The sequence below is a fragment of the Centroberyx gerrardi genome, chromosome 16, assembly GCF_048128805.1.
Source record: "Centroberyx gerrardi isolate f3 chromosome 16, fCenGer3.hap1.cur.20231027, whole genome shotgun sequence".
In the NCBI taxonomy this organism is placed as follows: Eukaryota; Metazoa; Chordata; class Actinopteri; order Beryciformes; family Berycidae; genus Centroberyx; species Centroberyx gerrardi.
In genome coordinates this window covers 25425923-25450441 of record NC_136012.1, presented here as the reverse complement: position 1 = coordinate 25450441, position 24519 = coordinate 25425923, and the positions used below count along the sequence as shown (strand labels likewise).

Genomic DNA, 24519 nt, shown 5'->3' with positions numbered 1-24519 from the left:
CTTTTTTTATTGAAAGAAAGTATTCTCAGTGCAGTCAGAAAAAATAATGAGCTGAGCATAAAATCACATTTCAACAAAAACGTATGTTACATTTTACCCAAATACAGAGAAATAACTCAATAAAATATAAATTTAATAACTAAATAAATTCACTATAAATTAGAATTAATTACAGTTAAAAAAATTAAATTTACAAAATACATTTGTGGCAGGGATGCTGTTTTCAAGGCTTTTACAGCCAAAGATGATCCCTATAGGAACATTTCCCACCTTTTTTTTTATTGAAAGAAAGTTTTCTCAGTGCAGTCACAAAAGATTAACATGTATAAAAATCACATTTGAACCGGAAAGTGTGCATTTTATACCCTGTAGCCTATTATCAGCACTTAAATAACTCAAATACAGAGTGAAGTAACTCAATTATAAGTACATTTACTACAACTTAACAGGAAAATAAAGAAATAAACAAAACAAAAACAAAACAAAAACAGAATCAATCTAACAAGAGGTCAAATGAAGTCATATTTTATAATTGTCAAGCACAGTTTTTGGGCAGGGATGCTGTTTTCAAGGCTTTTACAGTCAAAGATTATTCCTGTAGGAAGTTACACTGTGTATGTGGTGCTAAACACAGAGTTATACTGACCTTATTGTACTTTATGGTGTTTTACCTCCTATGGAATCACTGTAATAATCCTATAATATTCCTATGGAGATACACAGTGTGTCTGTGATACTCAGTTGTGGGTTTATAGTGATATTTTTTTTATCTCCTATGATATCAGAAAAAAAAGAATCCTATCATATTTACATACACTTTAAAAAGTTGATAACCAATTTTCTAGAGGTCAGTAGTGAAAAAGAAGCGAGACAGAATTATTATTTAATACATTTTGTTTATTAGCAAAATAAAAGTGTAACATTTCAGTGCTTATTAATACTGGAAGTGAACAGACACTCGTTATGAAGGAAAAATCAACTCATCTCCCAAGTGTTTATCAAATTAAAAGGTCAGTTTCCAATCAGGTGAAATTGGTTTAACATGGTAAAACAAAAACAATCTGGATATAACTCTTCTCTGCAGTCAGCTCAGGTTGGTCCATCCTCAATGAAGCCCAACATCTCTTCAAAATAAGACAAATTATCTTGGGGGAGTCATGGTGCTCCTTTCAAAGAGCACTGCTAAACCATTTAACAATTCCCCCATCACCACCTGAAGGGAGCCGCCTGGTTGGTCCTCTTCAGCGGCACCGCGTCCTGGTCCGGGGCGCTCAGGAGCCAAGACTGGATGTTGCTCGTCTCCTCCTGCACCCCCAGGCTCTTCCAGGTCCGGGCCCGCAGCGAAGGAGGCCTCTTGCGCTGCAGAGTCGCCGCCTCCTGGCTGTGCTCCGCCCCCGAGCCGGACGAGTCCACCGCCTCGGCCTGCCGGTGCCTCCGTGACTTGGACGCCTCCTGGTAGCTGCTGTAGCTCTTGTTCTTGATGGAGGACAGGAGCTTGGCCCTGCTGCTGGACTCCGCCTCCGTCGGGGTCTCCTTGTCACCGGAGCGCTTGCCTTGGCTCTCCTCTGGGAAAGTCTTCTCCTGCCAAGAGCCGAACTCCACCGCGCAGTCGTTCAGGCGGGTGGCGAAGTCTCGATGGGCCATGGCGATGTGGCGGTTCTCCTCCACGATGGCCTCCTTCATCTTCTCGTAGTGGCTCTGGATGTTGCCCAACTCCTCGAGCTTTTCCGCGGAGATGAGTTCTTGAACGCTCGTGGTCCTTCCGAGAAACGCCGCGCACATGGGCTCCGTCCTGGGTTTTCTCTGCTTGTGGAAGGTGAGAAGGTGCGGCATGGCGGTGTAGTGTATGGCTTTGGTAGCGATGAGCTTCTGTAATATGTAAACCACATCGTAGTGCCGAGAGGTCACAGAGTCTTTGAGGAACTTCTGGACGTGGACCCAGTCCTTCAGGGCCAGTCTGATCTTCACCGGCGGCAGGGCGAGTTGGGTGTGGTAGAAACCGTACATCAGATACAAGCCTCCTACTTGAATCTGGTAGCTGTAAGGCGGGAGGAAGTACTTGACGGCTGTAGCCAAGGAAATTCTGCAGAATCTCTTCAATTCACTCATGTGGACGATGCCTCTGAACACACCTGAGAAGCCCATTTCCCTCCAAATGGCTGAAAACTCCTCATACCTCACGGAGTCCGCCTGCTGGAAACGACCCAGCAGTTCCTCCACATCTTCTGTCAGAGCCTTCCAAAAGAAATCGCAGTAAATAATCTTCAACCGGGGCATTCTGTCCTGCAAAACAAACCTCAGACGCCAAAACTGAAACTCACAGTGGGGGGCAGAGGTCTGATTGAGCTCTTAACCGAATCAGAGCAGGTGAATCTCGTTAGAAAATTGCCAAGGGAGAACCTGTTTCTCTGTCTTGCCAATTAAATCACAGCGTCCCGCCCCAAACCCTAATTGAGACGCTGTAGATAGATGCAGGGAAAAGCAACCATCTGCCATGGAGGGCCGAGAGTGTGCAGGTTGTCATTCAAACCAAAGACTACAGTAGGATTGATTGATCGATTGACTTCAGATCTGATTAACACACTGAACCACAGAGGAGGAACTCATCAGCTGCTGTAGTCTTTGGCTGGAATGAAAACCTGCAGACTCTCTCGGCCCTCCGTGGCACATGGTTGCTTTTCTCTGCTGTAGATTCATTATATTTGCCGAAATGAAATCGGGCATGGTCACTGAGAGGAAATTTTTCTTTACACAACTTCCTCTGAAACAGCAGTGAGCGTGCAGAGAAAACTGGAGTCACCGATGGTTAAACCTGCTGACAAAACATATTTTCATCTCTCCTCCCCCACCAGCTACTAAGAAGGACAGATTTAGGTCAGAGGAGTGATCAGTTTACTGACGTCAAGTTACATGATTTCTAGGTAATGAAGTCCTTCAAAACTTCAGATAAAAATCCTATAATATTCGTATGTTTGTGATACTATATATATATTTATATGGTACTTTCTGATAAGTTCTTTCATGTTCTACAGAGTCGCTGTAAAATTCCTACAATATTCTTCTTTTGCTGTGATATTTGTGTAGCATCCTTCTAAAATGTATAATTGGATTACTATAGATCTCTTTTGTAATCAGCAGCCTAATGGTTGTGATAGTCTAATAAAAAGGTGATTATAAGAAACATAAAAAAACATTCTAATCACTCTCCCAGAAAAACCTTTGACCCAAATAAGTGGATGAAAAATTGAGATCCACTCCAGACTCAAATAACACAAGGGACGTGTTGCTGTTGTCAAGGAACACCGTTTATTAAGACATAACAAAATGGGACACGTGTTCGGCCAAAATAGTCGCTTTCTTCATGTTAAACTGTTCCTAAAACAACATGCAACTGACATACTTCAATTCAAGAATTAAAATTATTTTGCTTAAACTGAGACCAACGCAGGGATTCAAAAATAAATATTCTTTAACTTTGCATCCACCACCTGTCTGTTTTTGGTTGATAAGGTCAGCTGATTTAAAGTAAAGGAGTATATCAAGGAAATTGATGCTCACAGCCAGAGTATGGCATTCTAATACTCAGGCCCTGGAAAAATTAATTGGGAATTCCCCCCAAAATGAAAACCTTTAAATTATCTTGCAAAGGCAGTCGTTTTCTTAAAATGTCCTAAATATCCTCTGATTCTTCTGTTTTAAGAGTTTTGACTTATCAGGATCAAGGGAAATGCAATAGGACGCCACCAAATTCAATTTCTCAATAATTAAAAGAAAATTTTATGAGTATGGGGCCATGACAGCCCATCAAGTTTTCTTTCTTGTGCCATCTCAGGCACTGAAATTTGCTGATATCGCTGTGATCTCAAACACGTAACAAAACTCAAAACACACAAAGTAAAAGAACAATACATTTTAGGGAAGCGTCTGCTTTTGCAGAACCTAAACGTTCATTTCAGTGGAATTTAAAAAAAGAATTTGATCCGTATGTGAAGTATGCATCTCAACAAAAGAGCGGGCCCCTCCTGCCGGAAACACAAACACAAGTGAGGTCTTGGGCCATTTCTAGAGACGCTCCAACAATTTCTCTTCTGTACCTTTTAAAAAAAACACCTCAAATCAAGGAGGTAGCAGGGCAAAGGGGGGCCTTTTCTCAGCTCCTTTAAACGTATACAATAACCAAGACATTATTTGTACGCATCTGAATGGATGGTCTTAAAAAAGAGAAAAACTAAAACTTGGAACTTGAAACATAAAAAAATGCCAAAGCTTATGATTTTTCGGTGACAGTCGACAGTGTATCCCATGGCCCCTCTGCCTCAGGTGTTGCGTCCCTCTGACTACCAGCCTCCCTTGCCTCCCTTCTTCTTCTTCTGTGGTGCCTTCTTGCGGGTGGCGCCCGATGCTGCGGGTTTCTGCTGCCGCGGGGGGACCACGTTGGCGGCGGCGGTCGGGGCCGAGCCGGACGCAGAGCCCGGTCTGGGGGAGGTGGGCGGGCTGCTGGCCGTCTTACTGGCATCGCTGGAAGAGATTAAGAACCATTTTATAGTTGTACGTGGAAAACCGCTCTTTCCACAGCTCATGGACATATGAAGAGCTTGTTCACACATTAATTTTGGAAAATTCATCACGTGAAGTTCATCATACAAATCTAAAATGAGATAAAGAATGATAAAATGCACTGTATGGGAGGTCGTGCAGTCCTTGTACCTACTTTATTTTACCTTATTTGTATAACACCAAGGTTACAAAGTGCTTCGTAATAAAAACTAGAATTAAAAACATAAAAACACATATCACATAGACAAAAACAGAATACCAGACAGAAATTTAAGACAACAAAACAACAAAAATAGCAGCTTCAAGAGGCACTGAAAGCACTGTAGATTGATAACACTTGATAGGTAACACTAGAAAGGCCAATTGATTTTGAAGGTCTAACAGAAAGCCAAAAAGCCTTGAATTCTAGTGAGGAAATGCACTCATCAACATCTTCCTGATGCTTTTGCACAATCCACATCTCAATTGTCTCAGAGCTTACAAAATCTTTTACCTGGATTCACCTCATCAATGTACTTCATGAAAAGAGTAACTGTCCCTAATATGTTTTATGATTGTAGCTATGATTTCCTTGTGTGTTATTGCAAATCTAACAACACTGACAGAGGGTCTAGGAAAAGTCATGTAGGGACATTTTGAAATCTGAATATTAAAAACAGCAGTCAATTGATGGTGCTTGGCCGTGTAGGAAATTCTCAGTAAGGTAAGAATGAGGATTTTTATTTTGGCCAAAATAACACATTAGTTATTTCCTCTGTACAGCAGCTGGGGATTTCCAGTGAGGATTCATTGGCAGGGCAACAGAAACACTTTCTCAGGTGCTTCTCCTCTGTTAGTGGTGCTGATTACTAGTTTTCAGTGACAGACAATTACAGGAAAACGCGCCCAAATAGCTGCACTCCCACCTGATGTGCAAGTGATTGTGACTGACAGCATCAATGTGCAGGAGTTTACTTACAGCTCGGCAGCAGCTCCAGCCGTTGCTCCCTGTGTGCCTTTGCCTATCTGCTCCTTCTTCTTTCCCTTCTTCTTGCCTCTGTAGTAGGTACGCTCCCTCATGGGCAGCCATCTCTCGGGGTCAGGGGTCGCTTTGGGGTCAGAGTTCTTGGGCAATTTGCCTGAAAAGAAGAACAGAGAGTCAAGAGGTCACATAATGTGTTTAAGTACATCAATGGGACAGATCTGTGGTCAGTGACTACACAGGGTAAAGATAAGAAAGGTTGTAACCAAACCTCATTAATCAATATTCCAAGTGCACAGCTGATTACATCTTAAAGGGGCAATAAAGAACATTTGTACCACCCCATAGCACAAAATGACTAGAATATATCTGCAGGGGGTTGATAGGGTTGTTGATCAATACCAATAACTCAATGATTACTTGAGACTTCTGGCTTTCAAAACCCACTTTCTGGCCCCTACTCTTGTTTTGGAACAAAAACTCCCCACTCATTGGAAGTTCAAGATATTTGGTGGCATGTTGATTCGTTGGTCAAGCAATGGCATACCTTTCTTTTTCTTCCTCTTCTTTTTGATCTCGCCTTGGCTGTGAAGAGAACGCAGACCGATTAGGATCAAGGCAGTGAATGTGTTGCTCGTCTTTCCCGCTCCGCCCCGCCTCTCTAAGTATATCTTTAGCAAGAAACACTGGAAACTGGGGGAGGGGGGGTTACCCTTGCTCTTTGGGAAGGTTTTCTCCTGTGACCTTAGCGGCCTTCTTCCTGACGTAGTTGGCTCCATGGGAGTTCTCCAGCTCGTCCACGTCCACGTTGAAAGACATGGTGTCTGGGGAGGGGAGGTGCTTGCTGAGGCTGGAGAAAACCGCTAAGGATATATTTGCATTGGCAATTAAAATTAAAAAACTATATTCAGCTCGGTCGTTATACGGCCTGGGACACAGTTTGTGACATACACCAAATGCGTTTATTGTCTCGTTTTGCCCATTTGGAACTTGTATGTATGTGTTTATACCGGAAACAACTACTTCTTAATTCTATCTGTCTCTCTATCTATTCCTCTATCTATAGTAGGCAGAACCAGTGCAAATTGTCTTTCACTTTGGAGACCTACACCTTTGGTTAAGTCAACCTGTCATTGACCTGCTGTTCGTCTCTCCGCCTCATCAGTCTGCTGTTCCTGGTCGTTGGTTAACTGCTACCTGCCTGAGGTCCACAGGGTCTGATGGAGCTTCACACCTAACAGCCTTTTCTCTGCCTCTACCCCACGTGCATAATATACAACATATAGCTCAACAGCAGTTCAATCGTAGACCGCTGATATAAAAATCTGGCATGCTCCATTTCAAATAATTACATTAGGTGAAAGGATACGATTTTGCTTTATCCGTGTCGACCAGGGAATAGGCTGAGATGAGCTGTGCCAGTGTGTGGATGTCGTTGGTGTTTTGCCTGTATTGGGGGGAAAAAACAATTTTACATTTCATTCCTGTGACAGAGGAAATTCCAGCAAGACTTGTAGTCCTGAGAACAAGGATTTTATTAGTAAAACTGACCATCCTGACCATCACCTGACAAAGCATATGGAACAAAAAAAAAAAAAAAAAAAAAGAAAGGTATACAATATACAAACACATGTAAATGCACACACCCGTACACACACAGATCTACTGTTTAAATATATGTATGAATAAATGCTTTGCCTTCATAATTCGATGCGTTTATTTTCTCATTTTGTAATATAATTTGTGTGTTTGTTGTTGCTCCGTAAAGCACTTGGTAATGAACCAGTTTTGTTCAAGTGCTTTATAAATCAATTTGACTTTTCCATTTGAAAGCTGTCCCAAACATTTGAACTACTTGATGTGCGCTGGCAAGACACTTCCAACAAAAAAGCAAAACGCCAGCTGTGAGATAACCTCTATGAAGCACGCTATGTTTTTTTTCCAAATAGTGTTTTGCGCGGCTGTACTCACTTCCACAGCTGCTCCAGATCACTGATGGCTTCTTTTTTCCGTCCGTACTTCAGTTTGAAATTGGCAGCTTCTCGTACAAGAGCCAAGTGTGAAGAGGATCCAGGCTAGCGAGGAGGGACGAACGGGACGATTACACAATGGAAACATGTATTCAGATATCGTAACTTGGTTTGCATGTTGGCTTGTCCTTTTTCAGAAGACATATCATCCACACATGCAAGCCTTGACTTAAAGTGATAATCCACAATCTACGTTTTTTTTATTTGATGACATCTTTGGTGCTATTGCTGTGGTGTCTCTTTCCTTGGATTTCTCTTATCTCTTATTTCTTATATCTCTGCTCATGCTAACTACCCAGTTCTTCTATTTATTCCAAATAAACCGCTGTTGCTGCAGCTAGTAATGTAAAATGCAAGACCTACCAGACACCACATGTTTAGAACAGCAAATGGAACATGCACTGGATATAGGCTGAATCACTATTGTGTTATATCAATCAGAGATAGCGAGTAGCAAAACAGAGATTCATTTATGTGAAAATGTTGCAGATTATTACTTTAACTATATTGTCTCAAATAGACCTGGGTGAACAGATAGGCCAGTTAAAAAAAATATTACTGTCCCCTGATGTCCAGTTGTTCATGTTACCTGAGCTGTGAGGTCAATAGAAAATATCTGACACAAACCTGTTGGGACTGGTAGTGTTGAATAGCTTGACTGAAAATGTCGATGGCGCTGTCGATGTCTTCTTCGTGGGTGTACATTGTCACTAGAGCAGATACCTGAGGAATCATTGACACAGGTTAGCTGGACGCCATGGGAGACAACAAGGCAAATGAATGGTTGATACACCACTACCAGGGTGGTGAATTAGGCTGCACTACCAGACACTTTAGCAGGTAACAAACCAGCCATCACTGAAAGATTGAAATGTTCTATTATCTAAAAAATAAACACAACTGGCTAGAAAAATTGTCAAAAATATAAAATAGACTGCTGGTTCTGTCCAAAAAATAAAAACAATACCTTTACCTGGATGACTGAAATGAACCTACACAGACATAGTATAAATTGTTTCTCATATCAGGTACTTTTTCAACACAGGAACTCAGTGCAACACTAAATCAGACTTACCATGCCTTGTTTGTGCTTGAAATCTTCAATCGACCTCAGGATGTCACAGGCTTTTGTAACATGACCTGAGGACCAAAAACAAGCTCTTATGACACGAGTCCCCTAAAAACTGAGAATATGATAAGCTAAATATAGCTTTTATGTTCATGGATAAGCCCATAAATTAACATTATTAAAACGAATCACTACACACTAGGGTTGGGTATTGAAAACGAGTATCTAAAAAGTGTCAAAATATCAGATTCTTCCATGACAACTCACATTTTCTTCTTGTCTATGGATATTTTTACTAATCAGTTGAACGTGTGAACAAGGGTGTGCACAAATGTTATGGGGAGGATAATCTGCGTTGTCCAGCAATTAAATGTGCTTTCATTTGACAAAAAAAAAGGTACTGAAAAGTATCGTTATGAATCAGAAAGGTATTTGAAGTATTGGAACCCGGTATTGGAAAATTAGAAACTTTACTTGTACTTTATTACTTGTAGAAAGTAGCAGTAAAAAAAAAAATCTATGAATTTGCAGTTTTCAATTTGTTTTCAAAGGGTCTAACTGCGTGCTTTATAAATGACAGCATAAAACATTAAACAGTATAAAAACATATCAATACCTTGAGTCAAATAGAGTTGTGCCATTGTCAGTTTGATACCAGACGCACTCTCTGGATGTTGATCTGAGAATTGCTGAAAAAGAAAAAGCACAAGCAATTAGCGTGGTTTGGTAAAATACATGGCACTGGCAATACACAATATCATCATCACTATCATTTTTCACTAATCAAACCCTAAATCATTCGTTTAAATCAGATTTAACAAACTAAATGGGCTTGACTGTTCATGAAACCAAGTGGTTATGGAGTCCTAAAGGGAGGAACAGTAACATCTAAGATCACACTGACGCATATCGATTATTCCTATTACATGCAACTAAGGGATGAGGAGTTGCCAATGAAATCTTACATTTTAAATTTTAGCCATTTTGCTGACACTGTTATGCAGAGCAGCAGACAACGAGCACAACAGTTGAATAAGCTTCAATTCCCAGATCACCAACAGTAAATATGTGTCATGTAGTAAATATTTCTCTGTGGTGACTGCTGTAGCTACCTGCAGCAACTCTATGCCCTTAATGTGCTGCTTCTCCCTGCACAGCTGGGCAACCTGGATCAGGACCGGCCGAGGGTGACCCGGGTTCTGAGACTGGAGACTGGATGACAGTTTTCTGCACTGGTCGGCCTGTTGGGAGGAGACAGCAACGGACAATCGTGATTAGTGATGGAATTTACTCTATTCTGGGCAACAGCAGAATTGCTTTAATCACTAAGGGTGATAAATGTACTAGAATTTGTCTTGGTGACATTGATGCAGAGACATATCGAAAACACTTTTCTGCTTTTTTCAAACTGCCACCCCCCTTTTTTTTATTTATTTATTTATTTTTTTAATAACAGCTGAATGTCAACAGGAAGCAACTGCAAGGTGGATGGAAAGTGCGGAAACGCTGCATCTTTTTAGGCAGAGCAAAGTAAAGAGAATGTCATATTAAAATTATTGTTTCAGTTCAATACTGTATAATACTTCCAATTACCATACAGGTCAACGTGATGAACATCAACTGGATTATTTAGCATGTGATTTCTCCATACACAATATCATCAACAGATATTATTTAATAGATAGAAAAAAATCCAACTAATTATTGTGTTAATTAAGGTTAAAAGCAAGTTTACAAGCTTCACTTCAACCTATGAAACTGACTCTAGCTGTGACTGCCATGACAGCTATTCAACCACCACCGTACCTGGTTAGTGTACATGGCCAAGAGGGCTTTGTTGAAGTCTATCGCCTGCAGCTGCTTCTTGGCCAGCTTGTATTCCACACCTTCAGCGTTTGTCAGTTTCACCTTCTTCTTCGAGTCAAACACGTTTTGGTCCTGGAAGAACACACAGAGTGTTAATCTCCAAAACAGCAGAATAAAAATATCTTTCATTTGGAATTTCACTTTTCATAGACATCTGTTGGAAGAGATTAATAAGATATTAGCAGTGAGTTCTACCTAGGATTTCTGACAAGAAGAGGATCAAGAGATTTGCATAGCCAAAAGATTGATGCTTTCATTGTGTGCTCATAAGGCTAGTTTTATAAATTAATATTTAGGTTGTAAAGTTTGTCATCTACCCACCTTGTTTATTGTAATGATGTTGTTGGCGGTCACAGCAAGCAGCCCCACATCTGATGGCCTGCAATTAAACCAGAACAATTAGAGTGTAACGTGGAATTTCTATTTAATATCTGCTTTGTGAACAAAGACTACTGAAAAATAGAACTTGGTCTTTATAGCTTTTAGTGTGGCTGTTTCTGTGACAATTGAATGAACTATTACAAAACAAATTCAAAATACAACACCGTTTCAACCTATGCTAGATTCTAAACATCTGCATTTTGTCGTCTACTCTGGGTGTATATTAGATAAGAAACAAAAAATAGAAAAATAGACTTAAGATGTAGCAATGAAAGCACAGATTTAAGACACCAATAAGCCACACACACAAATAATCCAACAGGCTAATAAACCACATGTACATGGCAAGCACAACTACCATGAACTCACTTGAGCTTGATGACCTGGTTGTAGAGCTGCAGCGCCTCCTCTGTCCGGCCTTGTAACTGCATGATATAGGCCATCTGAGAATGGATGACAGCCAGCTCCGACTCGATGTCTTCCTCCGTCACATCCTGCAAGGGACAAACCAGTAACATCAGCCGTCAGTGAGGAAGAGTCCTAACGTTGTAGGAACCAGACATAGGGGAAAGATGACGATGCATCTGCATGGTTTATATCTAAGTACACTGTGTACACCGTACTCCATTTTTCTGATTCTTACAATGTGAACATTTCTTCCTTATCCAAACCAAAATCTCAATCATGTCAAAATCTATCTTCGGGGTTCCCACACAGTTTACATTTTACAGGCCTTAATTTTTGAAGATGATTTGAAGATTTCGGTTGGTGTTCAGTATGATTTTCACCGATAGTCATCTTGTTCCTTCTAACTATGCCATATCACTCTATAGATGAAGATTATTCTTTACAGAAACAAATATCAGAATGTGTGAGATGACAGCATAGTCATATGAATATCAGGACAGTACAATAATATTTTTCCACACATTTACAAACTTCTTTGTGCCAATTCTAAACTTCTGGAAATTTGAAAATGAGTACATTATTTTTCCATACATTTCCAGACCTGTGTAGGAACCCTGTATCTTATAACTACTTCAATATTTTCCACTTGATGACTATTGATTCTGCAAGATCTGTGCATGAAAACATATAGGCCTACAAAATGCACATCATCATCAATCTCTGAAGTATCTTCCAGGAGTCATACGGATGAAAAACACTACAAGAGAAATCCTGACTTCCTTGGAAATAGATGAGTCTTGACTGGTTTACACTTAAAACTTTTAACATTTCAGAAAATCAATGCAACACTTACAGAATCGTCCGCCAAGGAAACTCGGCAAAGCTCTGAAAAAGGAAACAATCGGTTAGTGAAAATGTTAGAGCTGGACGAAACAGAGACTTGACAGGAAAGGCAGAATGAAATGAGACTGACCTTCTGCTTGCCGTAGTTTATTGAGGGCCTCTGTGAGCTGTCCTTGGCCAATCAGAGTGCAGGCAGCATTGTAGCACAGCTCATATGTCGTCTCAGGTAAGCCTAGATCGTCCTGCAGTAAAAAAAATTAAATGCATATCAGTATCACTTAAATCACTAAGTACAATAAATGTACAGAAAACTGTCTTGATCACATTGGAGACAAATTGACAACTCAGAGTTTCAGAGAACAAATTCAAAAGAAATCCAATTCCAGTCTCTGTAACTTTAGCCAAGCATGACGGACTTGTCTGTCTCTTCTTCTCTGGTGTTCACACCAGTTAAGAACACATGAAGAAATAGCTGAATATGAGCATCTGTCCAGACTTCATTTTGTTCTGCTAGGCTTTCCAAGCATGAGGAACAGCTGGCTATCAGAAGTCAACATCCATCTCCTTATATCCATAAACCTTTGTGTTTTGGGGTCGTTTCCTGCAGTTGGTTGGACTTCATTCTCACTCTTAATGAACCGCACCGCAGTTCTCTTGAAAGAGGATTGAGAGCCGCATTTTCACGTTTGAACGGCATTGTTCTCACCTGGCCAAACGAACCAAACTAAAGGAGTAAATGCTCCAGATTCTAATAAACTGCTCCAAACATGCTTGGTGTGAACGCACGCTTGTTTTACCGCATTCATTTTAAGTCGTTCTGGTTAAGAGTGTCAGCTGAATGACTAAAATGTAAAAGTAAAGTGTTGTAGAGGCGCGCTCACCGAACAGGCCTTCTCCCACTGGCTCATGGCGGCCACCACAGCAGACAGGTTGGTCTTCCTCTCCTCCTCGTACTCATCCTGGGAGTTCCTGATCAGGTCTGTGTAGACGGCCTTGCACTCATCGTAGCGCTCCAGTCTGTACAGCTGGCCAATGAAAACAGAGGCAGTTCCAGTCAGCAGATTATACTCTTTAGACTCAGCCAAAAGAATGGGAAGTGAAACTCCACGGGCTTCATTTATAAAAAGGATCTTGTTCGGGTTGGACAGATATTGATTGAACAATATATTGGGCTGATATGGCCAAGTCAGTGTTGTCCACCTCTGATATGATGGATATGATGCAGTTTGATTGATTACATATTTATTTAATAATTTATTATTTATCAATATTATGCTGGTTGTTTATGGGAAGCCCTTAAAGGATACGGCTGGTGTTTTTGAATAAAGTTCTTATCGTCAACAAATCCTATGAAAATAACAAAATCAACAATGCGTTTGCTCTACTCCCATTACTTTACGACTTCCCACATTCCCTTTTTAGCCTTCAAACTGGAAGTCTCCAATTGTAAGCTAAAAACCTTTAAATACAGCTCACAAAGACATAGTTTCAATTTTAAAAATCGTTAACTGTTACCATGAAAAGTCAGGCTATTGTAGTTATTACCAAATCAAATGGGAACAAATTCTTCATTACGATGGGGACTATTTTCAATGCTATGGAACTACTTTCCTGAGATCGAAAACGTGCTTACAGATGGCTTATTAAGTTGTTTGAGGAAAAAGTAGGCTGGCCCGGTTCAATGAAGAGTTTTAGTTCCCCTGATGGTCTAAATTCTGTTTCAGAGGCTTTTCCACCCTGACAAGAATAACATTCTTGGAGAAACACTGAATACTTGTAATTTGTTTGTCGCGTACCTAAACAGCTGATTTTAAGATTTGAATATTGTTACAAATAGTGGCTATCAGCAGGTTTGAGCCTTCAAAAACCCATATTGGTCAAACCAAATTTTGTGCCTTTTTGGTGACATTTCACATTAACAAGAGTTATGGCGGGCAGGAAAACTGTCTCATATATACACACATACATATATATATGCATTCAACAATATTATCATTTGGTTACTTACCACTTGACCATAGAGCTCCTTCAGCTTGTCTGTCTGCTCAGACGCACTTTCAATGGTCTTCAGGGCACTTTCCACTCTGTTCAGCCGGTACTCACAGTACGCCTTCTCGAAAACAACAAGGTCACTGAAGGAGGAGAGAAATGAAAAATAGGTTTTTAAAAAAGAGAAACATTGCCAAAAACAAGATAAGTAGAGTCCTTGGTTCAATGGGTAGAATATGGCATCAACACTGCAAAAACTGAATACACCTATGATATTGTTTGACTATTTAGGTGGAAGTCCACCAAATGGCATCTGCTTTTATATTAAGACTGCACAGTTACTATTCAGCAAGTTAAGAGTTTACAACAGGTAAGAACCACAGGTGAAACAGACAGTTCATAACATACCTGCCAAGCACTTTTGAACTGGTGTTCATGACATTCAGCGCCTCTTTGAAGCTGCCATTCTGAACAAGGCATACGATTTTACAGTGAAGGGCTGTCACATCATCCCTGACTTCGTGCAAAACTGCAACAGAAAATGAACACAAACACATATCAAAACCCATTAGCTAGAAGTTAACATCAGCAGCAAAGATGTCAACCAGATACTGAGATTTTATGGACTGGAAAATAGTGTAAAGGGACATAAGCTAACAGAATCATTACACAATCTACGTGGTTCTCAACACTACTACGATGTTTACACACACAGATCAACTGCAGGGATTGGGGTTTGACTGACTCGAGCAGCTAAACCTTCCACCCATGCTAGCTAACTAGGGACACGTCACTAGTCAGCAAGGACGGCACATTTCTGGGGCAAAATATTCTTAATTTATTCTAAATAAAACACACTGAAAATAGCTCGTTTGGTAGCTATACTCCCAAAGTATGTGGCGGCGACCAGTACTTTGGCATACGAAGTCAGGTCGGCGTTTGTACGATTCCGCAAATAACTGGCTAACTAACGTTAGCCTAGCAAAATGCTAACAGCTGGTCCTAGCTTAGCCAATCAACCCCCCTGCTGTAGCAAGATGACCAGAGCTGCAGGTATTTGATCACTGATCTGCAGATCAACAGCAGCTCCAGTTCGGTTTGGAAGTAACGGCATGAAATCCTACTTTTGTTCAGAGCTTTCAGGGCTCTTGTGAAGTCTCCATTCTGTCCACAGCGGTTCACTTCGGTCCACAGCGAAGCGACGGAGCCCCCTCCACTCGCCATTTTCGCTGCATGAGTTCTCAGACTAGCGGAAGCAGAAGGCATACACTTCCGGGTTGATTATAACGGTGAGAAATAATAAATCATCAGAAATTATTTGCTGATTTATTTATCAATTTAGTAACAACATAAATAGAGGAAATCAAGACTGACGATGAATAAAAACGAACGTTTGTTGAGTTTTATCGATTAATTAAATTCAAATTCAACTTGCAAAGCCTAACAGATTTTTTTCGCAATATGAAGATCCAAATTATTCATTGCAATTATCAATGTATTTAACACGTAGGTTATTTATAACAAAGATCACACTGATTCATAGTTGTATGTGTTTTAATTGACTCTGCTTAGCCTATGCGCAGCGCAGGCGAATGGTACTCTCGTTCGCTGTGAATGCGATGACTGATGCCTTCAGGTTCGCCCAAAAGCTCCTACAATCGTGGTAAAGACGACTTGTCACGCATTCAGCGCTTTAAATCGGAAATTATAACAAAATGGACTCACTAACAAAACTAGATTTTGGTGGCAGATATTGCATAGATATATTCAACCGCATAATGAAGAGGATAAATGCGCATTGCTCTTTTATTTAATTTATTAACCAAAAACTGCGTATACACGACTTTTACCATCGGTTGTTAACAGAGTTTACATTGCTCTCGGTCTCCTAAACGTAACATCAATTCATATTTTCGAGTCGTACTTATCACTTTATTTGGTCGTATATACAGTATGTGGTACAATTTAATTACGATATTTCTGGTAGCATTTGAAGGCAGCACAAGCACGCAGGGGGCTGTAGGTTGCGGTAGCTAGCCGAGGAGGGGGCATTGTTGTCGTTTTTCGAGGGCTGTGTGTCAAGCTTTTGTCCAGGAGAAATGGCCGGGATTAAAGGTAAGCAAATTGCACTTAAAATTTTCCACCAGAAAGGAACTGAATCCCAACACAGATCATTTAACGGTTACAGAATTTGCTCGCCACAGATGGATGTGCTTGCTGTGTAGTTAAACTAACCGCAAGGCCAACACACAGTCGTTAGCATTAACGTTAGCTGGACAGCCTAACGGTACACTTCCTTGGCTAGATAGCTTAACAGCTAATAGTCTCTGTCTTGGTCAGGGCAATTAAGTACCTTAGATAACTGCAGCAGTCTAACCGGGCATATGAAACTGCGTTTAATGATAAATATCCCTCTGTCAAAACTGTAATAATGTAGTAGTTCACGCTAGTACGCTAACTAATGCTAGCTGCACCACAACTGAATTGATATGACATGGACAGGCTGGTAAGCTGTCTGGTTTAATTGTAGCTAACAAGCTCCCCTACTGACAGCACTGTTACCCAGGTTTCACATAATCCCCTAGCGTGAGTTAGTCTGCTAATTTAGCTACATGTGAAATCAGCTGATTCATCACATGATGGTTTCATCTTTTCTCAGCCAGAAGCATTAGCCAGGGGCCCTACTGCCACGATCAGATGGTTGAGGCTCTCAAGACAGACCACACACACACACACACACACACACACACAATCACAAAGCATCATTGTCTGACTGTGCATGCTAATTGCCCTACCTCTGCCTCTCCTCCAGCTCTGATCAGCCTGTCTTTCGGAGGGGCCATCGGCCTCATGTTTCTCATGTTGGGATGTGCCCTCCCTGTGTACGAGTAAGTACCACTATCACCACATCCTGTTTTGAAGCTGAACGGAACTGGTGAATGTGTGACAGATATGACTCTTATTATCTCATCTCATTTCCCTCTCGGCTATCATGATGCCGCATGATAGCTGTAGACCAGTAGGAAGTAGGGGAAAGGTTGTTACACAGTAATAAATGTTAATGTCCCTTGAGTGAGTCTAAAAGATCACAGAGGTGTATCTGTTACCTCATAACAAATTTGTGTATTAAGGATTGAGCAGTGTTTGTTCTTTCATCCTTGACTTGACTGCATCCTTACCATTATAGTGTATGGGAATCTCTTGCTCACTCCCTGTATGTCTCTGTCTCTGCAGCAAATACTGGCCCTTGTTCCTCCTCTTCTTCTACATCCTCTCTCCCATCCCTTACTGCATCTCGCGGAGGGTGGTTGACGACACAGACTCGGCCAGTAATGCCTGCAAAGAGCTGGCCATATTCCTCACGACGGGCATCGTGATCTCAGCCTTCGGCCTGCCCATCATCTTCGCTAGAGCTGACGTAGTAAGTGAGCTCTTTCGCACACTTTGGAGTGTCACCCAAAAGTGTTTCCCTTTCCTAAAACACTGTTAATTTCTTCACCAAAGGAAGTCAAGTTTATTTATAGAGAATAAAATGATGCAAAGTGCTTTATTACAAACCTACATCAACATAGACATAAAACAGTTGAAAGTATACAAAGTAGAAGTTTCTAAAAGTATACTGGAAAGTACAAGTTTATAAGAGTATAGTAGAAAGTACAAGTATGGTTGAAAGAACTTAATTAAATGCAGCAGTAAAAATGCAAGTTTTTAGTTGTCTCTTAAAACCATTTAGAGGTTCATCGTTTCTGTTCCAGAGGCTAAACGCTGCCTCCCCATCAGACTTGGTTGTGGCTGTAGGGACGGTTAAACGTCCAGCATCCAGAGGCCGCTGTTTGGCTCATATGGAACAAGCAGATCAGATAAATACAAGTGCAAGGCCATTAAGAGAGGAAAACCCAATAAAGCAATTCGCAATTCTTCTAAAAATCGATGTCTGGCTACCTGACAAAGTGGCTGATAGAGCAGACAAATGTACCAGCCACAGTAAAGTAGCAGCTTCCTAGCTTTAAGCCGGTGGCTGGTGTTAATTTCCGCCCCCCTGCTGTGTCCTGAACTGTAGAGAAGTGTATTGAAATGATTTTGTAAAATGTTCCTGTTGATAACCCACTAGTTTTTGGCCTAAATACTGCGGCGCGGAACGGCAGCATGGAGCGGCATTTGTTAACGTGAATTATTAATGTGTTGACTTGCAGATCGCCTGGGGGGCGTGTGCGCTCGTGCTAACGGGGAACGTAGTCATCTTCGGGACCATCCTGGGCTTCTTCCTGGTCTTCGGATCCAACGACGACTTCAGTTGGCAGCAGTGGTAAATGGCAGGGGGGAGGGGGACCTTAGTCTGAACTGTTTTTATTATTAGCGTTATAATTATTATTGGTATTACTGTTTGGTTCTTGTTGTTGTTATTTATATGACCGCCCATCCATAGACTCACACAAAACCAGTGCAATACTTTTTTTTTTCTTTTCTTTTCTTTTTTTTTTCTTTTTTAAACCGTCTGCATATTGAACTGACACAAGTTGGATGGAAAATGCTGACTTTCGGTTGGATTTTTTTTTTCTTTTCATTTCAAAACATGTTTTCCGGCTTCTGTGTTGTGAGTTTTCTCCATCTGTGCGTCTGCTTACATTCTGAGCGCTGTAAGCCGATGAACGCAGATCGCAATTGCTCATGTTATCTGTGCAAACATGTAAAAAAAAAAAAAAAATCCAATTGAATGTCAAAAAAAAAAGACTTGATATGACCAAAAGGACAGGGTCCAAGCTGCCTGACCTCCTTTTTCTGTTTAGTAGATATTCTGTGAAAAAAGGCCTGAAAGCTTCTATTATGCCAGTGTGTATGTTGAGTGTGAATCAGCAGAGAACTGACTGAAAGCCTGCACATTGTTAGCTGCGTTTTCACCGCTCATGGTGAAAAAAAAAACTCTGTTTCCATTTGACATGGATCTTTGTTAACTCTGTTCAAGATCCATGTTGGATAGGAACAGTGTCTTTTTGTTTTTGTCACAGTAAAGGGTGAAAATTCAGCTAATTGCATGCAGATTCTGCCAGCTCTCTGCTCTTTTCTTGTATGCCACCATCAGAAAGCTGTGTAACTTGGCATTCATGTCCTGTTGATCAGTGTGTGTGTGTGTGAAAGAACGAGGCTGTTACTATGCCACCGCCCCTACACTTCCTTTGAACCCATTTACCTGTGTAAATGTTATTCAAATCAATTGGATTTTGCAGCAATGTAATTTTTCTCTTGTTTCTAATGGAAAACTGCTGTTTTTTTTCTGCTCGTTTTGCTCCTCATCACATGCCTGTTATTTATGGAGATGCTGTTCAGGAGCAGAATGTGATTGCTTGTTTCCTCTGCTTAAGAGAGCATGGTAAAAATGTATTGTGTGTGGTATGGCAGACCTTTGTAATGGAACAAACTGGTTTGGGAAAGAAAGAAAGGAACAGCAGCTGGAGGATTCAGATACCTTGTCCCGTTCCACAGAGGTCAGAGATCAAATTCAAATGACTCGGCGATTTTGCAGACGCCAACTTGATACAGGCTGCTTTTTTTCTCCATGTTGTTCTGCCCAGTTAAGCGTTTTGCATATGATAGCTGTTACCTTACTGTAAGTGTGGGTTAGCTTTGCCTCGACTTGATCCATCAAGCGAGGTTGAGAAAGCGTGAAAACCCAGTAGCAGCCAGTTAGTGTAGGATTAGCCTCAGGACAGCGGCCTTGTGGGAAACATGGCCAAGCTAAGACCTGGGCTACTTATAACCAAGGCTTGGTCGCTCACTAATGGCCCTTAAGCATTAAAATGTGACTATTTTGTTCTGACTCCCTCAAAGAAAGAGAATCCAGCGATTATATTCAAACATATGCTTGGCGTAAGCGTTAAATCTTTCTCTAGAAGCACATTAGGTCCAGATTTGGCACACAAATCTGAAGAAATCAGAAGAAAATGCATTCATAGTTTTTGATTTGTTTTCATTTAAAGGTGCTATTATGTTCTCTGGCCTGTCTGAGAGAAATGTGTATATCGGCTGGTGTAATCTGCAGCTGTAAGTCAGGTGCAGCCTTCCCGTTTGCTGTTACATTTAACTGCATTAGCGGTAGCTAAGCAAGGAATTAAGCATCTGCTGCTCCGTGCCGGTGCACTGGTGTGTTGAATGGAGGGCTGAGTGTGGAACAGTTTGTTTCAGATGTTGATTTGTTGTTTTTTTGTCACAGATGGCTCAGTTATCTTTGGATACGTGCTCTCTGGAAGACGTAACCGTGAGCTCTGTCTCAGAATGAAGAGTTCTGTTCTAAAATGCGATGTATCCATTGTTGGGGAAAAAGTGATTACCTCGAGTTCATGATTCAATTCACTTTAATTCAGTTCAGTGAGCTTTATTGGCATGAAATTGCCAAAGCGGTAGGATATAATACAATTCTACAATACAGTTCACTATCTAAAATACAGAGGAGTCAGTGTTAAAATAATTATTTTATCAACAAGGACTTATGTTACCTGCTGTCCTTTTTTTGTTTTTAAACTTTCTACAATCTTTTTTTTAAAGAATAGTTCTCACTGTTTTTCAGATGATAGAGATCTCATTTTGGAACGAAACTCCTCTCCAGACAGGACAGGAATTGGAAGCAGTGATGAGTCTGATAGTTTGATTACCTCTTCTCCAGTGTGACACACAGTGTGTGTCAGCCTGCTCTTCCAGAGACCACAGCCTCACTGAAGGTATTGATTGTATAAACAGCACCATAACAAACACCTTCTGAGTTCCAGCTAAAAAAAAAAAGCATTGTTACCTTATTTAACTAAGGTAATGTTGAAAACTACTGACATATTTCTTGCATATTATGATGTAACACCACTTTGAAGCTAAATGAACACACTCCTAGCTAAGACACACTCATTGGTGGCAGCCTGTAAGCCTGTCTAATATGGTTGGACAAGCAGGGTAAACTCCATATTGTGTTCCTGAGGTGTGAACTTTTGACACTGTAAAAATTTTAAGCAAATAATGTCAAATTTTCTCAGAAATTCTGTTTTGTAGTCTGATTTTAACTCCCCAACGTAACAAAATTGGTCGGTAGTTGTGGGATGGGTTTGTCTGTGTTTTCTTTTTGAGAGAGATATTATGTTCTTTCACAGATCCGGGAGACTATTTTATTTATTTGTTTTATCGGACGCTTTGTGTAGATGTCCAACGCCATTTTCTATCTACAACTTTTGTGTTAAAGAGGCAGAAGTCAGCATGGTGGTTTTCTTTTTTTAAATAAACGCCATTTTTGAACATCCTCTCCTTTTGAATGATTTAAAATGCATTTGCTTTGTTAGGAAGACTGAATCAAATAGGCTTAGGCTTGCTCATTTTCTAAGACTTCACAGGTAACAAGCTTAACTGATATTATCTGCATGTCCTAGTTAGCATATCTGGCTTTGTTGTGAAGCAACAGTCTGCCTTCAGGAAAATGACATTACCAGAGAGGAAAACAAAGTTGGACAAGCTCATCATGTTGGAGGTGGGGATATTACACATACACACTGATGATTTTCAACAATCTGCTTCAGTCTTTTTTTTTTTTTTTTTTTTTATTCAGAAGGGAGTCACACTGATGTCACATGACACATGCCATTTAGCAGATGCATGATGATGAGTTTTTTTTAGCCTGGTTTTTGGGATTGAACTCCTAATTTTGGCAGAGTTAACGCCATGTTCTACCAAATATACTACACAGGATTAGGGTTCGACTGATATCGGCCATGACGGCTGATACTAGTACCCAAATGTTTGTACTGAAGCCAACATTCAATATCATCATCATGACATTTGACCAATTTTTATTCCCCAAAAAATCCCAAGTATTCAGTGTATCCCCAATAGATATATTGTTGTCAGGGTGGAAAAGCCTCTGAAACATTTAGACCATCATGGGACACTGTCCATTGAAACCCAGACTAATGACACTGTTTTCATGTTGGCAGCTCTTAAACGGCCACACCACCTATTCAAAGGGAGGGGAAACTCTGGGATACATTACTGCCTTTAAAGACATTGAACAATAAAATGAATTAATATGTGCAAAGAAAATGAAAAATTCTCTGGGATTGAGCACTACAGGTTTTAATTTACCAAAAACTTTATTGAACTATAAAATGAATAAATTAAATGCGCAAGAAAATAACATTTTATTGCAGGTTTTACAGATAGCTTTACAGACTTGAATCCCTACCCAGTCATGCATATTTAAGAGAATATTGTGGATGTGTGAAATAGCCCGAACCTGAAGACTTGGAGTCATGTGCGGTATTTCCTCTCCTCAACAAGCCACTGAGTCCAGCCTGAACAGGAGTGTTTTGTCTCCCTCAGCTGGTGGGAAATGTGATAGCAAGAACTAAGCAGCACCAGAAGTGGCAGCAGCTGTGTGTGAAGTGCTGCACATGAATGAATTTGAAATCCCCAACATGCTTTGTTTGTTCGTCACCTTTTGGCCTCTCTAAATAAAGTTTTGAAGCAAGATAAGGAAGAGATTCAAGTGAGTGAACAATGTCCTGTTTTTAGACAGATTTGGCACAAACCTACTAACACTGTTTTCTATTGTAATCCTTGTACATCCTCTTGTGCTAACTGGAAGAAATCATAGTGAAATAAAAGTATACCTCATTCTGCTGGGAACCTTCCTTGAACAAGCACTCAGTGTGGTTGCTGGACCCCACTTTGGGAGCTCCTTTTGTGAAAAAGCTATCAAGGTTTCAGTTTTTGACAACTAAAGTGTCGGCGTTTTGAAGCACAGAACTACAGAAAGCACCCGCGGGATCGAACAGCACCTTGGAATAGGTTCTTTATTCTCTCTGCGTAATGTTCTCTGCTCTTCACAGGTTCTTACTTGCTGATTGCGATTTAGATTTATTGCATGTGCTGCGGAGAAAATGTGGTACGTCAGGAGCAGGACATGACGGCAACAGCTTGTCTCTTGCTGGATTTTGCATGTATTGTTCAGCACAGATCAACACAGTCTCATAAACTTTTGTGAAATGAGAAAAACTCTGAAACGCAGATTACTGTACGTGTTGTGTGCATGAATTATATGACAAGGTTAGCAAACAGTTAAGTTTAAGCAAGTAAAAACAAGTGGTTAAGGTTCAGCAACTAAAAGAATTTGGTTAGGTTAAGGTTTTAGTGATGGATAAATAAAACCTTTTGCTAAAAATGAAAACTGCTTACAGTAGAAAACACATGAATTGGGAATTGAACCGGGGTCGTCAGAGTTGAAGATAAATGCATCTGTCCATCGACCTCCTCAACCTCCACACCTTTACTTTTCACTGCACTATTTCAATGTCAAACTACTTCCTATTTCTATTTGTGTCTCCTACACTCACTCCTTTCCTGGTGGGAAAAACAGATTTCTCTCACTTTTCATGCATGATGCATAGGGCTGGGTGTCGTTTAAAAAAATACGATACCAGTACCAATACCAGTACCCTTAAAGTGATACCGATACCAATAGAGTACTTCATTCGATACCTTTTTTTTTAACGTTTTGGTGGCATCTCGGCACGCTGAACTGCCAACTCCGTCACATACACCGCGCTCGACTTCACCATCACAGACTGTATGGGTTGTAGCTGCTGCGGCAGTGGGCCAATCACACGTCGCATTAAATCGAAGTATCGAATGCAGGTATCATTTGACTGGAGAAGTTTCGATACTACTTGGTACTGGGTTATTTCGGTCGATACCTTAAAGGTATCGAGTACCGATACCCAGCCCTAATGATGCATGTATTTGCATTTCACCACATCGTGCTCATTTCACAAAATTTCATGAAACCAGGCTGGACAGATATTTTTCTGCAACAGAACACTGTCTCGGACTATAATCCACATACACAAAAAAACAAACCAAGATGTGCCATGATTGCATGCCAGTGGTATTTTCCTCCATAAAATGTGTGTTATGCAATCCTATATTGTTCAACGTTTCGACCCGAGGGTACGGTTTATAAAGATGCCAACCCTGTTCTCCTGCCTGCTAGACACAGCTTGCCCGGCCTGCTACTCCATCTCTCTCTTCACTGCCTTGGGGAGAGAAATTTAAGATGAGATTTGCATATAACTTCAAATCAAGTGCAAACCTATTAAAAGATAATATATTAAAATCCTAAATTTTTGCTTGAACAACAAGGGGTAATTTTCCTATTCACACCAGAGCTGGGGCAGATCGGGCCTGCACACACACACACACACACACACACACACACACACACCACCATGCCTCCGTGTTATGAAAACAGGAGCTCGGTTTAATGCTTAAACTTGCCCTCTGAAGGTGTGTTCCAACTACACGCATTCTACCAGACATGACTATCAGATAAACTGCAGAGGAAGAGTTAAATATTGCAGGAGCCGCAGTGTGACCTACCTGGCTGTAAG

General features: G+C 40.7%; 3 protein-coding genes across 4 annotated transcripts; 1 reads left to right on the top strand and 2 right to left on the bottom strand.

The window, feature by feature from the left end:
• Positions 1-1206: 1206 nt before the first annotated feature.
• Positions 1207-2277, bottom strand: LOC139927926 (snRNA-activating protein complex subunit 1-like). Its single transcript, XM_071920235.2, has one exon. The coding sequence runs from the start codon at positions 2275-2277 to the stop codon at positions 1207-1209; it is 1071 nt and encodes a 356-aa protein (XP_071776336.2).
• A 1541-nt stretch (positions 2278-3818) lies between these two features.
• On the bottom strand, positions 3819-15346 carry srp72 (signal recognition particle 72). Its single transcript, XM_071920245.2, has 19 exons — positions 15229-15346; positions 14513-14633; positions 14124-14247; positions 12997-13140; positions 12246-12357; positions 12126-12157; positions 11234-11358; positions 10805-10862; positions 10424-10555; positions 9730-9858; positions 9234-9306; positions 8624-8688; positions 8176-8271; positions 7490-7593; positions 6888-6965; positions 6231-6368; positions 6066-6103; positions 5516-5675; positions 3819-4518 (listed from the first exon to the last, which is right to left on the bottom strand). Exons 1-19 carry the CDS (start codon positions 15326-15328, stop codon positions 4338-4340), a joined length of 2010 nt encoding a protein of 669 aa, XP_071776346.1. The 5' UTR covers positions 15329-15346; the 3' UTR covers positions 3819-4337.
• Positions 15347-16068: 722 nt separating this feature from the next.
• On the top strand, positions 16069-21376 carry LOC139927938 (leptin receptor overlapping transcript-like 1). 2 transcript variants are annotated; one of them, XM_071920252.2, is made up of 5 exons: positions 16075-16219; positions 16917-16992; positions 17339-17525; positions 18298-18410; positions 20667-21376. In XM_071920252.2, coding segments are annotated over exons 1-5 (393 nt in total). In that variant the 5' UTR covers positions 16075-16203; the 3' UTR covers positions 20668-21376. The 2 variants fall into 2 exon arrangements, with proteins under 2 accessions (XP_071776352.1, XP_071776353.1); XM_071920251.2 differs by lacking the exon at positions 20667-21376 and having other exon boundaries at positions 16069-16219; positions 18298-18414.
• Positions 21377-24519: the final 3143 nt, after the last annotated feature.

Excerpts from the sequence above, each read along its gene's own strand:
- LOC139927938 (XM_071920251.2), top strand. Across the intron at positions 16,993-17,338 it reads TGTGCCCTCCCTGTGTACGA|CAAATACTGGCCCTTGTTCC; the intron begins GTAAGTACCACT and ends CTGTCTCTGCAG. Across the intron at positions 17,526-18,297 it reads TCTTCGCTAGAGCTGACGTA|ATCGCCTGGGGGGCGTGTGC; the intron begins GTAAGTGAGCTC and ends GTTGACTTGCAG.
- srp72 (XM_071920245.2), bottom strand. The coding sequence starts at position 15,328 with ATGGCGAGTGGAGGGGGCTCCGTCGCTTCGCTGTGGACCGAAGTGAAC. Across the intron at positions 13,141-14,123 it reads AGGAGCTCTATGGTCAAGTG|CTGTACAGACTGGAGCGCTA; the intron begins GTAAGTAACCAA and ends TTCATTGGCCAG. Across the intron at positions 12,358-12,996 it reads AGTGGGAGAAGGCCTGTTCG|GACGATCTAGGCTTACCTGA; the intron begins GTGAGCGCGCCT and ends TTTTTACTGCAG.
- LOC139927926 (XM_071920235.2), bottom strand. The coding sequence starts at position 2,277 with ATGCCCCGGTTGAAGATTATTTACTGCGATTTCTTTTGGAAGGCTCTG.